Below are 14,445 nucleotides of genomic sequence, written 5' to 3' on the forward strand. Positions count from 1 at the left end.
CTGCACCCAGCAAGGGCTCAGTGGGCGGCTGCCGAAAGTACCTCTAATCAGCTAGCTTGAGGCTCCCTCAGCAACATTACACCTGCCCTTTCCCCTGTCTAGGCTGTTCTGCCAGATTGTCCCATGCTAGCTTTTTCTCTTTATTCAGAACTCGGCTCACATATCCATCCTTCGAGAGGCCGTCTCAGACAACCTTTACCCAAGATAGCACCCCCAACATTTCTCTTACTCTGCTCTCTTCTCCTCTGAGGCTTGTGACCATCTACACTTAACATGAGCTTACTTCTCTGTTCTTTGCTGTCCGCCGTCTGCTCCCACAGGTAAGCGCTGGCCTGCCTTCACCGCAGCCCTGAGCTTCGAAGCCTCACCCACCCTGTCCGCCCTGACGGAGCAGAGGGGCTGAAGGTCACGGCTGAAAGTGGGTGTGCTCCACTTTTGTTCTGACCTCCAATCGCTCAAGTTTGCAATGCAGGTGTGATGGGGGTGGGGAGGGGATGTAAACACCGGGAGGCAAGGGAAGGACAGAGGGAACACCCACCCAAGTAAAGAAACGCAAAAAGGGAATGAAAAGAGAAGAGAAGAGAAAAAGCAAAGCAAAGGCTCCCGAACAACGATGACAACAGTAACCACAGAAACTGGCCTTTTCTCCTCTGTACCGTGGGACAAGCAGGCTGTGGATGGGGAGGGGTCGTCACGCTTTCCGCCCTCTGCTTCTGTCTCACTGCTGCTCCCTCAAAGCCCCCTCATGCTTGATGGGCATGCCTGTCTCTGTGCCAGCCACTAATCCAGAATCTTCTGCGGGAGGGAGGGGACTTTTCGGCTCTCCTGGCATGCGGGCTTTGGGTTTACAGCAAATTCTGAACATAGCAGCTGGGGAGAGCCAGGGGAACTGCTTTCCAGGAACTTTGGGGTTCCCAGGTCCCAAACCGTCCCTGTAGGCATGAGGGTGGATCAGGGCTTGCAGGCGACACAAAGCGGTGTGGGGTGACTTACCCACAATCAAAGAGGAAGGTTCCCTTTCCTCACCATGGAATTAGGAAATGTGAAAGTGCAACTCCAGAGCTGGCCCCTTTCACTGAGGGAGGGCTCGAACCCCAAACCAACTAAAGACAGGGCTCCGTGCGTGTTGGCAGGTCAAAAATGCTAACGGTTGGCAAGTTCTGTGAAGATTACCTCCCATCCTGTGTGCATGCATCTGTGCCCAGGACTGGGAGAGTCCAGACTCATGCTGCTGATGTCAACAAGCAGTTGCACTGAGCTGACCCAGGCATGGGGTGAGTCCTGGGCCTTTCAGGCGGTCGGCCTTGCTTTTCATCCTGGCCATGTCCAGCTGCAGGGCCTCGAATAAGTCTTGAGCTTCCTGGGCTCCGGCTCCCAGCCCTGGGAGTCAGCCTGGAAGTGCCTACTGGGGGAGGGCTCGGAGCAGGGGTTCTGGGGTCTGCCTTAGGCTGCGAGCTGGCATGTGCTTTAGGAATTGGCTGGACGGTCCTTCCCTGTGGTAAGGCCCATGGTTGCAGGAGGGCTCGGGCCGGGCAGGGCTGACACTAGTCCTAATGTGGAAACAAAGCTGTCAAATAGCTGAGAAGAAATGCCAGCAAACTGTTCGCAGAAACCCCAGTGGAGAGACTTGGCTTGAAATCAACGAACTTCCTGAGAAAGGCGCTTTCACTTTGCAAAGCTCCTTCCTCCGCGGGCTTGGCTTAATCGTGGGAGCTGCCGCCCTGCAAGTGTGTGATGAGCTGGTTTCCCCAGGCTCCAGGAGGGTGTGTCCGAGGAAATCGTTGGGGCCTACCTGGCATTGGCTTTGCCAAGTTGGATGGAAGGCTTTCACGTTGGCAATTAAAATAGAGCAACTGCTACGATCTGCTTCTGGCATGGTCAGTCAGAACTAAACAGCCCTGAGGGAGCCTCTCTGGCCACATCTGACCAGATTTGCTGCCCGCCCCTGCCCGTCGCCTGGCTGGGTTAGGAGCCCTCTCTGAGTACGGAGGCCCAGTGCTGCTGCCTGATGAGATGGGGGAGCCATCGGGGCACGCTGGTGGGGAGCAGGCTTTGGAAGTGTGGGTGGGGAGGGGGTGCTGGGGCGTGTCTGTGTGTCTCCGCTCACCCCCGGGGGCAGCCATCTATCTGGCACCCAGCTTGCTGCTTGGGAGTAAACCTGCGTGCACACAATAGCCCATCTCTGGCCACACGTTTGGATCCTCGCGCCCAGCCTGGGGAGTGGGGCCAAACATGGGTGAGAGTGTGACTGGGGCAGGGGCAGGGCTAACTGGCATAGCAGCGGTGGAGCGGGGGGGATAGGCTTGCGCTCCGTTAGTTTCCATCAGACGGAGAGTGCTGATTAATCGAGCCACTCACAGGGGCTGGTCTCCGGGCGATGGCAGCCGTGAAGGGCAGGTGCGACACCCCAGCTGAGAATGCAAAGGCTGAGTGAACCATCCTGGGGCTGCAAGGTCACTGTGTGTGGCCAGAGGAGTGGGTGCTGTGTGGGGCTCCCAAATCCAGAAGCAGCAGACATGTGGCTGTGGGAAGCCTGGGGGGTCAGGTTGGCTGGAAAGGGTAGGTGGGTGTGAGTGGGGGTGTGCTGAGCCCCAAAGACCTCTCATCTCTAACCCTCCCTGGTCACCCCTCCAGGGAGCTCTCCTCTCCCTCCTGCCCCGAGGACATCCTCCGGCCACCTCTTGGCATTGGTACTACGTGCTGGAACCTACGTTGGTGAGCGACGTCACCCACCCCTCTGGCCCTGAGGCTCCTTGTATGCACCCTGCACGGGGCCTTCCACCCGGAGAGAATGTCAGGCATTCTTGGCGGAAGGGATGTCAGATCAGAGGCCCTGGCGTGCTGGAGAGACTTGTTCCAGCATGGGGGTTAGGGCCAGACTGGCTGGACCGTGGGGAAAGAGGACAGGAACCTTCTCATAAGAGCTGGGGTTTTCCTTAGGAAAACCTCATGGCCTGTAACCATTGCACCCTCTACGACGCGGCCTCTCGGCTAGGCTTAGAGCTCTGTTGTGATCTGCACCTTGCCTTCCCTCTGGTAAGTTCCAAGAGAGGGTGAGAGCCTTCTTCTGCTTTGTACAATGAGGGTGCTGGGCGTAATGATTTCTCTAGGTCCTCACAGCTTGGACTGGGGGGCCAGTCCAGAGTTCCAAACAAATCTGCCCCACAGTGGTTTTGGTTGGTGGCTTCCAGAAGCAGGCGTGTCCCCTGGTCTTGCCCGGTCCTCCAACCAGCACCTTCCTCCACAGTTCGGGAGGTTCCTTTCTGAGGTGGGTCCTTGCTACCACACGAGCACCCTCCTCAGACGGAAGGTGCTCAGCTCTCACTGGGCTCCTGTCACCTGTTCCTCACCCAGCACCGTGGGGTGTGGATGGGACAGTGGCCCCCCTTTTTTTGGCCAGGCACTAGTTCTATCCCCCTGGAGTAGCTCGTGACCAGTGGAAGGGGTGGTATCTCTCAAACTGTTCTTACCAGGCACTGCTGGGCTCCCCAAAGTGGGAAGTGGGGTGACAGATGGCTGCAGACGGAAGGAAGGTGCTAGGAAGAGAGGAGAGAAAGAGGCTACTGCCAGGGAGAAAGCCCAAGGAATCCAAAAGGAACCAAGAGACAGCAGGCCTCACCAGGTTCCCAGAGGGGAGGCCCGGGCTGGCCCTGGAGGGGAGAAGGCCTGAGGGGCGTGAGGAGTGGGGGCTCTGCTAGCTGCCTCTCCCCGTTCAAGTCAACAGACAGATGGACAGACAGACAGGAAGTGCAGCGAGAGATGGCAAAGAAACACGTGGAAAAAGTCAAGGGAGAGGGAGGGACAGGGCAGGGCAGACCCACGCCCCCGCTTGTCCCTTCGTTTCCAGGACGGAAGGTGCTGCTGCCTCAGCCAGGCCCTAGCTGAGGCGCTCCTGGGAGGCCGCGTACCATTTCTGTCCTCAATTGACTGTAGCTGAGCCTCCTGCAGACCTCTCTGGGTGGTGGTGGCAAGACCCTTCTGAGACGAGGCCGGGGCTTTCCAGCCGATCTGTGGTGGCTGACGGTCAGTATTTGTGGCCCAGGTGGGGAGGCCCAGTGAGTGTGCAAGGGAGCTGGAGGTGTGTGTGGCCTGTGGTTTGGGGAAGGGGTGTGTGTGTGTGTGTGTGCGTGTGCGCATGTACATGCTGTTTCCGAAGGGGACAGGGTGGTCCAGCAGGGACTGGTGCGGCCCACATCCCTTCCTTAAAGGGCAGAGTGGCCTGAAACGACAGTGTAAGCAAGAGGAGGGATGCCCCCCACTGGGGACCTCTCACCAGTTCCTAAAAAAAGAAAAAGAAAAAAAAAAGACGAAGAAAAATTAAAAAAAGAGGGTGGGGGAGAAGACAAGACAAAAGAAAAAAGGGAAAGAGAAGAAATCAAGAAAAAAGAAAATCCGAGTCTGGTGAGGGAAAAAGGCATAGTTAACGGCTCCCGTCTGTGGGGAAGTAATGTGTTCACGGAGGTGAGAGTTGCCGGGTTTCACTGGAAGGAAAGGAAAGAGGTAGCAGCGAACCAACCCAGCAAGGGCTCTGGGCTCATACTTGAAGGTTTACTGTTTGGGCTTTGAAATCTCGAGTTCGTTACAAGAAGCAGGAGGTGCTGGGAGGGAGCAGGGCCCACACCGTTCCCTGCGTTCTCGCTCGTTAGGGAAACCATGGGGTGGCGGGTTCAGGGCTCTAGTAGCTTTCCTTTTGTTTTTGTAAAAAGATGTGAGCAATCATGGAAGTTTCTACCTCTTTTAGGACAGCCCTTGGGTTCTCTTTAAAATGTGACCAACATGGTGGGAAGTTTTCATTGGAACATATAGAAGGGAATGTACTTCTCCCAGCTTCTCAGAGGAAGGAAGAGAGAGAATGTGGACCGGATCAGGCTAAGACCTTCCAATCCTGAGGCCTGTTCTGAAAAGAGCAAAGGTGCTTTGGGAACAAGTGGAAACGTGGCAGAGTGCAGGCTCCGGGTGTGAGGGGGACTCCAGTTCGAGGCACACCTCGGACCCCTCTAATACCGTGGGCTCAGGGCAAAGGCCTACGGGGCAGGTAGCCCCTGAGCAGAAGCAACTGGCCACCACCGAGCCCACCTGGGGACGTGTGACCGTGGCTTCCCGAAGCCTACATCCGGTCTCCTGCCTCTGGAGACCACCTCCAGGGGAGTTCTGGAAGCTGCCACTTCGTCCCAAGTAGGCGGGCTGGATTATTCTGCTGTGAATGATGCCGGAAAGGCACTTGCCCACCCGCGCCCCCCCCCCCCCGCCCCTGCCCTGGAAGGCAGCCCTGAGTCTGCATGCCTCCCCTTGGCTGCCCCACAGAACACCGACCAATGCCCCTCCCTGACACCAGACACCACCAGAAGCAGCCCAAGTTCATGAAGAACCATCGGCAGATGCAGACAAGTTCAAGAAAAGAAAACCAATGACAGAAGGAGTGCTAAATGAAAACCAAAAAAACCAAACAAAGAGAAGAACAGAAGGTCCAGCAGTGCCATGGATTCGATACATTTCGTAAGAGAATATGGCTCTGGAGAGACACACCGTCTGGGCGGGAAGGACTGGACAGGGCAGTAAGGGAAGAACGGAAAAGCCACGGTGAGCAGAGGATGCAAGACTGGAAAAAAGAGAAGGAAGAGGCGGGGAGGCTTTTTGTCCCCGAGAGATGCCATTTATGAGAGAAAAGGGGACTCAAGACTCACTCCCAGCGGCACCGGTGGGATTGGCGGCAGAGAGAATTACGTGAGTAGGGGTAGAAAGATTGGTTACGTCATGGAGCTGGCTGAGGACCGAAGACCGCCGGCGCACAGCACCCTGAAATGAACCGCTTCTCTTGAAGGTACTCACTACCTCCATCTGTGGGAGAGAAAATGAGATAAAGTTTGGCTTGCACTGTTGTCCCGGCTACCGCACGGGGGTGGGGTTGGGTGAGGACAGGGGCCACGCTGGGGACATATTGTGACAGCAAAGCCTCATCTAGGTCGCCCCGCTCCCCGCGAGCTGACAGTGCTTCTGACGGGGCCGTGGTCGTGGCTGAGGCCAGCCTCTCTGTCACCACCAAGGGAGGGAGGGTTTGCTGAGTGAATGACCAGCACTCAGAAGACCAGGAGGGCGGGGCGGGGGGGGGGCGGTGAACCATCTGCTCATGGCAAGCCACTTGTCATCTAATACCTGAGGCTGGTAATGCTTTGTTATCCTAGGTCAGTAGTTCTCCACCCCGTTTTCTGCCCCAGTAGACCGGAGGGATAGGACACGCTCCCATGAGGACGAGGCTCCCTGCGGCTGTGCTCGCCGAGGATGTGGGTACGGGGGCCCGTCCCCAGCCTGTCCTTGGTTTACATCGCTCTAAGCAACAGACGTCCACTGCTTCTCACTACGCCGGCCTGCCCTGCCTTGCGGGGAGGTGCAGACATCACTCTCCTTCTGTGGCTCATCCAAGTGCTGGAGGGGGCGCCCCTGTGGGCAGCCTCAGTGAAAGAATGGACTTAAAAAGAGAGAGGGGAGATTTTGCAAAAGCACCTGCTTTGTCTTATCAGGCTCCCTTCTACGGAGCCACAGGCACGGCAGGGGGGAGAGCAGAGAGATCGGAGGGTCCTGGGGGCAAAGGTGGCTTTTGCTTTGTCTCCCACCCTTGAAGCTTCCCAGGTGTCAAAAGGGAGGTGGGTCTATGGGAAGTGAGACCCATGTGGTGAACTTGCTAGGAGTCCCATTGTCTTCTGACTTCCTGACGCCATCTTTCCCTGGCCTGGACGTCTGGGGGGTGAATCAGACCTGTGGCCGAGTGGCCGCACTGAATGTTTTCCCCCTCGGAGACTGTGTGCCTAGGTTCTAGGAGGCCAGCCCAGCGTGGCACCCTCTTGGCTGCCTCTTTGGGAATGCCTTCCAGGGGTGGGGTGGGGCGGATTCTTTTGGCCTTAGAAGGTGGATCTGATTTCTGGGAAGTGCCATATGGTTCGCTGGATGACATGAGCAGCAAAGCAGATATGCCATTCTGGAGCCTGATGCCCACTGGCTACCTACTCTCGGCCCAGAGCGAGGGGCCCCGTGCCACCCCCAAGCCCTGCAGTGTCTGACACGGGGCCAGGCTTCTTGGAAGCAGGCAGCTTGAGTGCCCGGACCCCCTTCACCCCAACCAAAATGAAGATGTGCATCATTTCAACTCCTAGACGCACGGTGGAAAAGACTTTTGCCATGTACTCTGCCGTCGAGCTCCCTTCCACCAACACAAGCCGCTCTTCAGCAAGGGACTGAGACCCACGTGTAAGGCACACTGAGCGGCCACAGGGGGCTGCCCCAACGCACTGAAGGAAGATGACCCATGCCGCATGCCACCCTCTCTCCGGGGGGCCTCTCCTCCCTAGATTGCCAAGAGGTTTCTAAGATCTGTCTCGAGAGGGCACTCTTCAGGCAGCAAAGGCAACAAGGGAAGGAAAAGATGTGTTTTTCTGCCTCTGATTTGACCTCTCCTCATGGTGTCCCAATGGGATGACGGTATCAGTCAAAATACCTCCAAATTGCCCCCCCACCCCCCCAAAAGCCCAGTTGCTGCTGAAGCTTCTCATTGGTTCATAACGGAATGGGAAGTAGACCGCATCATGACTGCTTCGCAAAGCTCCGCGTTCACAGTTTTAAGGACTCTTTTTTTTTTTTTTTTTTTATTCTGGAATGACGCCCCCTAAGTCTTTGGTGTATTGATATGTTAGTGTGGAATGGTGGTGAGAGCAGGCAGCAGGTTACAAAATGCCTTCACTTAGCAACGTGAAAAGCTGTGCTGGGGAGCAGTGTGGGGAGCAACTTTGTTGTTTGCAGAATCCAGAAATCCAGGGCCAGCTGCCTAGGGCAGGTTTCCCTTGGCTTGGGGTATTACATACAAGCTGGGGGACTTTAGTTCTGCTTTTCAAGCAGGTATTTTGAATCAAAAAGAACAGATGCTCTTAAATTAGCTAAAGTAGCCAACTGGCTCAGCATTCTTGAGGAGCGTGAATCTGATGTGACAATGTGACGGTCCTGTGGAGGGAAGCGTGGCTCTGTGGAGAGGGCAAGGCATATGCTAGCGGATCAGGGGACGGAGACTCTCAGTGGGTGACCTGGGGCAAGGCCCCTTTTCTCTGGGCCCCATTTCATCATGTACAAAGTAGGGACCTGACTGGCCAGGGTCTATGGGGGTGTGATAATCAGAACGGCCTGGAACTCCAAGACTCTGACTGAGGAGACCCGTTCTACTAGCCAGGCTGCTGGGCAGGCCCAAGAGCCCCCAGGCACACAGAAGGCTCGGACGCACAGCCCCCAGATGCCTCACACTGGGCAGGGCTGCCGTCTCAGCTGCTAGAAAAGTGACCACCATCTAGGGCTGGCTCTGGGCTCTGCAGCTGAACTGGGGCATGACAGACAAGAGCCCATGGGGCCAGGATGGGGTGCGCAGGGGCTCACAGTTGGGTGTGAGGCAGTGAGGGGAGACCGGGACCTCTGGCTACAAAGTTATTCCTGCTCCTCCCCTGAGCGCTCAGCGTTCCGCTCAGACCTAAGACACTCTTCCCTGGCCATGCTGGCCTAGGTGCTCGGGCCGTGAAGAGGAATGAGCCAGAGACCTGGCCTCCTGCTTCTCCACCGGAGAAGCTCCTTGCATCCCTGGGGAGCTCCTTAAACATGGACTTATTGGGGACCACCTCACCCAGCCCTACAATATCGCAAGCGCTGGGAGCAGCGCAGGACTCTGCCGCTTTGGAAAGTTGCCGGGCGTACTCTGCTCCTCCCTGATTCCAGCGCCCTGGGCTGAGAGCCCGGACAGCTGCCTGGGGCCTACAGGGGCAGGAGGGAGTGGACTCTGAGAAGGCTTCACGAGGTGGTGCTGCGGGAGGAGGAGGTGCCCCCAGGGAACACAGTGGGAGCTGGGGTGTCCTGGGGCCCGGGAAGTGGCCAGCATGGAGGCAGAGCGAATGCATGTCTGGAAAAGCAGCAGGGGTTATAGGGCCACAGTGGGATGACGCTAAGAGGCAGGGGCTTGAAGGCCACGGTCAGGACTCTGGACTTGACCCTAGGACAGGAAGAGAAGCTGGACGGGGTCGTTAGAGGGCCCAGCTCAACAAAGGCTGGAGGAGCAGGCGGGAGGCTGAGAGCTTGTGGTTGAAGCTGAGGCTGGGGCCTGGGGAGGAAAGAAGTGGGGGGCCCTGAGCCTGAGCCCCATGAGACTTCCAGGGACTGTATGGCAGTAGGTGCGTGTGCAGGAGCGTCAGACCCCGGGCAGGGTAGGCACCGGCTGCTGAGGGCGCTTTGGGCGAGTTGTGTAAAAGATTCTTCGGGATGAGCCTTTGGTGCTGTGTGACAGGCTGGAGGCGGATACTGGGGAGAGCTGTGCTCGCCGGTCATGCCCCAGGCCCAGGGGCCCTCAGCAGGCATCTGGAGGAGGGCGGGGCTAAGTGCATGGTAGTGTTCTTCCCACGGGTGCAACCCCCAGGAGGAAAAGCAACTGGAGCTAGGTCAGGGGCATGGGGGCTGGGGATCCTGGACAGAACATGGAGAAAGACCGGAGGTGGGGCTTTGGGAAGCACAGGAGTGGCAGAGAGTGACAGGTGTCACTGGGGGCTAGGGAGGCAGCAGGGAGACTTGATCCAGGCAGAGACACTGGTGGCTAGGCCAGGAGGATGGGGGGCAGGGGTGGCTGGATTGGGGCCAGAGCTGAGCTGATGGGTCATGCTGCTGTGGGGGGACAGGGAGAGAGTCTGGGGCTCTGGCTTGCTCAGTGGAGGTGACAGAGCCATCGGTCAGGTGCTGTGGGGCTGGAAGGAGGTGGGCTCAGGGACTGTGGTCTGGCCCAAGCCCACTGTGGGCATCTCGGTTCAGGTGTGGCACTCTGGGGATTTCCGGTTGGGCACAGAAGGAGATGGGGAGAGAGGGGGGCACTGGGTCGCCATCTGAAGGCTCCAAGGGAAGGAGCAGGCAGTGGGGAATTGGCCAAGAAGTGTCCATGGGGCTGAAGGAGAGGCTACAGGAGATGCTGAAGGAAGGGGGGGCTGCAGTTGAGAGGGGCCGAGGGCTGGGGCTCAGCTCTCACCTGCTCTTCCTTCCTTCCTTCCGTACACAGTCCAGTGCCCCCAGGTCTGTGGGATTTTCAGCACGTGAGGGCCACAGCAGGGTGGACCAAGGTGTCAGTGGGAAGTGGGGGAGCCAGGCAAGCAAGGCTGAGGAGCAGACACTGGGATGGAGGGGACAGCAAGCCACCAGAGAGAGCAGGGCTGACTGCCCTTACGGAAGGGTGCTGGGAAGAAGGGACAGCCCGAGTCCGGGAGCTAGGGGTCTTACAGGCCTTGGTGACAACTGCCTCTGGGACGTTGAAGGCAGAGGCCAGGCTGTGGTGGGATCACAAGTGAGTGTGAGGAAAGGATGTGGAGAGACAGTGAATATGGAACATTCTGGCAAGAAGGCTAACTGGGGAGGGTTGGAGGCAAAGAACAGGGTTTGCTCTGGCAGGCGAGTCTCGTGAAGCCTTGGAAAGTGCCCATGGCCGAGTGGTCATTGTGACCATCTGACCTTATGGGGGTCTTGGTCCCCACCAGTTCTGATACGTGGCCATTGAGATGAGCAGAAAGGCCCAGCTCTGTGGCCCGAGTCTGCTTCCATAGAATACCCAATATAACCCATGAACGGTGAGCTCACCAAAGGCTATTTGTAATGGGCATCTGTCTCATCCCAAGAACGTCACCTCCCTGTGACTGGGCTGTTTCCAGCGAATCAGGCAAGGCCCAGCAGCTACGCAGACAGTGGGCGGTCTGTGCCCCCCAAGAGACAACTACTGGTCACAACACACACCAGCACGGAGGGGGGGGGGGCTGGGCTCTGAGGGAGGTGGCAGAGATAGGCCACCCGGCAACAGGCACACCTGGGGATGGCCCGTGTCACCGCGGCAGCGAGACCCAAGGGTTTCCCTGTTGGTAGGGGGCTCACCTCGCCCACTCTCTGCCTCTTGCTTGCTTGCCACCCTCTCAAGGCGGGAAAGCCAGAGTAGCCAAGTGGCCCGGCGGCTTACCTGCGTCTGAATCCGATTGAGGCCCCGGAACCAGAGGATCTGGCCTCTGCGGAGCTCCCGCTCGGCGTGGTCAATCTCTTCCTCCCCCTCGGCCAGCTCCTCGTCAGTCATCTCATCCTTCCCGGGCCCGTGCCCTGCTTCCTTCAGGCACTTGAGCTGGCTGGTGGGGATGGTGGCGATGACCTGGGGGGCCAGAGGTGAGGGACAGCAGAGACAGGTGGCTGTCAGAGCAGGGCTGGTCCTCTCAGGGCGGGAGCTCTGCTGGGGCCGGCAAGGGACCCAGACCTCCCCCCTCCCTCTGACACGGGCAGACCCGGGGCTGGGACGTCCTTTTCTGCTCCCCGAGGCTGCATGCCTGGGCCACCTCTGCCTGGTGCCAAATCCTGCTCTCCAGAGAGAGATGCCAGCCTCTTTCCCCTGACTGGGAGCAGTCCCTGGGGAGCAGGGTGTGGAGGCCGTTGGGAGCAAGGAGTGTTTTCTAGCGAGGGGAGGTCTGGCCTTGGCCCCCAGCTCCTGAGAGGGGGCCTCTAGGCCCCTGGCCCATCCTGCCTGATGAGAGGGTCTCAGTCTCCCTGGGGCCGAGCTGGGAGCTTCACGTCCCGGGGTAGGGGGTGGGGGGTGGGGGGGGGCGGTGCAGGTGCAGAGACTGAGTTTCCGAGCTCAGCCCCGCGGGAGCTCCAGGCCCACGGGACCGACCCCGCACTGAAGTCCCCGGACAGCGCCGCTCAGGGAGGCTTCCCTGGTGGCCGTGCCCGGTGCGGGTTGTCACACAAGGCTGCGGGAGAAACGGCACTGCCGCACCCCTCCGCCGGCCAGGGACCGGGAAGCTCACGCCTGGTCTCCCCCGGGCCTGGTCCTGCGTAGGCTCAGTCTTGGACTTCCAGCTTCCAGAGTGTGAGAGAATAACACCTGCTGTTTAAGCCCCCCAGTCTGTGGTACTTTGTTGGGTCTCAGGTGACTGAGACACAGGGCAAAGTGGATCCTGGACTTGGCCTCCTACAGCAATGTTCTAGAACTGCAGAGCAATGCTTTCAGAAGCCTCTTGTGTGCCTATGGCTTGGGCTGTTTCCTCCTAACATAATCTTTGGGTGCCACAAGCCTCCCTCTGCACGTGGCTTTAACTGCCAAGGCCTCGAAGGGTCCGACTTCCGCTTTCTATCATCTCAAAGTATGTCTTCATTTTCCTTCACGCTTTCTCTTTGCCCCTTGGAGGATTTAGCAGGGTGTTGTTCAGTTTTAGCTATATGGGGAGTCTCTAAGCCACCCCGTTTTAGGGGATGATTTTTGGCTCCTATCATGAAAAGGGGAGTGCTGGGTGATTTTGCTGGGGCTTCGTGACATCCCAGCCATGGCCCTTTGTCTTTTCTCTGCTGACACTGTCACCTGAGTGGTGACATGGCCCAGGCCTGAGCCCTGACGCGCCCCGATCCCCCCACCTCATGCCCATCTCTGGTGCTGCTGTAGAGGAGACAGCTAAGGGGTGGGGCCGCGGACGGTGACCAGGCAGCCACTCACCTGTCCCCAGACCAGCTCCCCAACGCCAACGAACAGGCACCAGAGCCACTGCTCCGTGGACAGGGGGGAGCAGCTGAAGGGCTTTCCGCCGAACTGCACGATGACGATCTGCAGGGGTGCGGTGGGAAGGAGGCAGGCACAGCTACTGAGGCCCCTCCTCCAGCCCTCAGGGTCCACATTTCCAGCTTCTGTCAACTTAATGCTTTAACAGCTGCCTGGCGTGTCTGTGCTGGATGCCCCAGCGACATGCCCGACGCGCCTTGCCTGGGCCTCCTGCTGGCTTGTTGCCCCTTCCTAGGGAAGAACCTCCCTCCCTGGGGTGAGCTTTGTCCATACAGGCCAACCACCCCCGTTACCGTGCTCTCCTTTCCAGGCCACTGCCCCCGCCTTAACCACCCAGGGCCAGGACCCAGACAACCAGAGACAGTCCTATGTCCCCCAGAACCCTGAAATTACTCATACTAGTGAATCCTCAGCCAGCTCACCCCCCCCCCTCAGTTTCTCCCCCAGAAACCACAGTAAGGGCTCCCTGCTCCCCCTCTGTCTCCTGACTGCCCCAGAGGCTTCCCTGGTTGGTCCCCCCGAGGCGTGGCAGGTCCCTCCTTCGAGAACTGGGAGGAGAAACTATCTTGGCCTGTTGCCGTCACTATACGTCATATTTTCTATCAATACACCCTAGTTTTGAATGCTCAGCCTCTCCTGAAGAGTTCACTGACCAGCCTGTCCACAGCATGGTGGCAGGCAGAGGCCGGTTTGTCAGCACTGGGGATAGAAAACTTGTCCAAAGGAACCTTCTGGAGTTCTGGTGGCTTCCCACCCGGGAATCAAGTGCTGGAAATGGGACTCAGAGGGAACTATGAGGAGGTTCGTTCTCAGTAAAGCACACTAAGGCTCTCTGGAACCCAGCAGGTGAAGAAGCCAGGGCAACGCCATGATGTTTTAAAGATGGGGACAGAGGACACAGGTCACAGGGAATGCCATCAGGGCCTGGGAAAGCAGGAGGGGCAGAGCCGCCTCTGAGCGGGACAGGCAGGCCACTAGCGGGGGCGGGGCACGGTCCCCTGCCTCCCCAACTGTTGTAAGAGTGGGGTCAGCGCTCCTACCTGAATTGCAAAGGTGCCCAGGACGATGGTGCAGAAGATGGGGTTGCTGAAGATGCCATGGAAGACGTTTCGCTCACCGTGGATCTTGCGGGCATTGATCTCGTTGAAGAGCTGCATCATGACGAAGGTGTTGAAGATGATGGTGTAGTGCTCTGAGGGTGGAGAATGCAGGGGTGCGTTCCTCCCGCTGTCAATGTCGAAGAAGAGCTCCCCTGCAGGCCAAGGGGCACATGAGGGAGTGGAACCCTGAGCGGACATGGCTCCCGGCCAATGTCGCCTGAGGGGTGCCGGGGGGGTGTCTGCGGTGAGACGGCCGAGGGAAAGGAGCTCATAGCCAAGGCCTGGCCCACGGCTCTGGTGCAGAAACCCCAGGGCAGGAAGGAAGAAGCCAAGACAAACTGTGTGTGCCAGGGTGAGCTGGGGGTGGGCTGGGGAGGGATTGGAGGCTGCTGGCCGCCCTCCTCGGCCCTGTCCCTAAGCCAGGGCAGCCAGGCAGAGGCCCTCAGGCCGGGCACGAGAAGCTTCTGCTCCCAAGATATCAGAGAAGGGCCCGCTGAGGAACCCTCTCCCCACCCCCGATCCTGACATTTGTGGTCCCCCCCACACTGACTCCTGTCTCTCAGCAAACACTGTCCTGGAGGATGGCATCGGTGGCCTGCCGAGAGTGCCCTGACCTAAGGGAGAGGGGCCACAAACACCAACAAACCCAGCCCCGGTCCCTCCCCCCCCCCCCACTCCTCCTGCAACTGCCTTCTCTTCCTGCCCTGGCCTCCTTCTTGCTTCCTGACCCTCAGTCCTCCTCCCCCCTCCTCCTCTCTCCAT

General features: G+C 58.5%; 1 protein-coding gene and 1 long non-coding RNA gene across 8 annotated transcripts in view; one reads left to right on the forward strand and one right to left on the reverse strand.

The window, feature by feature from the left end:
* LOC145717760 (uncharacterized) overlaps window positions 1-6,201 on the forward strand; it is an 11,241-nt gene extending 5,040 nt beyond the window's left edge. The window contains exons 1-5 of one of the 5 annotated variants that reach the window (XR_014141154.1): window positions 7-1,274; window positions 1,753-1,877; window positions 2,635-4,023; window positions 4,742-5,821; window positions 6,183-6,201. This is a non-coding gene — a long non-coding RNA (uncharacterized LOC145717760). Of the gene's footprint in view, window positions 1-6; window positions 1,275-1,752; window positions 1,878-2,634; window positions 4,024-4,741; window positions 5,822-6,182 lie in introns of those variants that run through there. The other 4 variants (XR_014141153.1, XR_014141156.1, XR_014141157.1 and 1 more) reach the window with 4 other exon arrangements.
* ATP2B3 (ATPase plasma membrane Ca2+ transporting 3) overlaps window positions 1-14,445 on the reverse strand; it is a 62,265-nt gene that overhangs the window by 7,232 nt on the left and 40,588 nt on the right. The window contains exons 18-22 of one of the 3 annotated variants that reach the window (XM_081808081.1): window positions 13,624-13,835; window positions 12,521-12,628; window positions 11,006-11,188; window positions 5,685-5,838; window positions 3,837-4,279 (exon numbers count right to left, since the gene is read on the reverse strand). In XM_081808081.1, the coding sequence (XP_081664207.1) occupies window positions 4,203-4,279; window positions 5,685-5,838; window positions 11,006-11,188; window positions 12,521-12,628; window positions 13,624-13,835 (734 nt within the window). In that variant the 3' untranslated portion in view covers window positions 3,837-4,202. Of the gene's footprint in view, window positions 1-3,836; window positions 4,280-5,684; window positions 5,839-11,005; window positions 11,189-12,520; window positions 12,629-13,623; window positions 13,836-14,445 lie in introns of those variants that run through there. The other 2 variants (XM_081808079.1, XM_081808082.1) reach the window with 2 other exon arrangements.

This window comes from Leptonychotes weddellii, chromosome X (genome assembly GCF_054177405.1).
Source record: "Leptonychotes weddellii isolate Sample4059 chromosome X, ASM5417740v2, whole genome shotgun sequence".
NCBI classification, from domain to species: domain Eukaryota; kingdom Metazoa; phylum Chordata; class Mammalia; order Carnivora; family Phocidae; genus Leptonychotes; species Leptonychotes weddellii.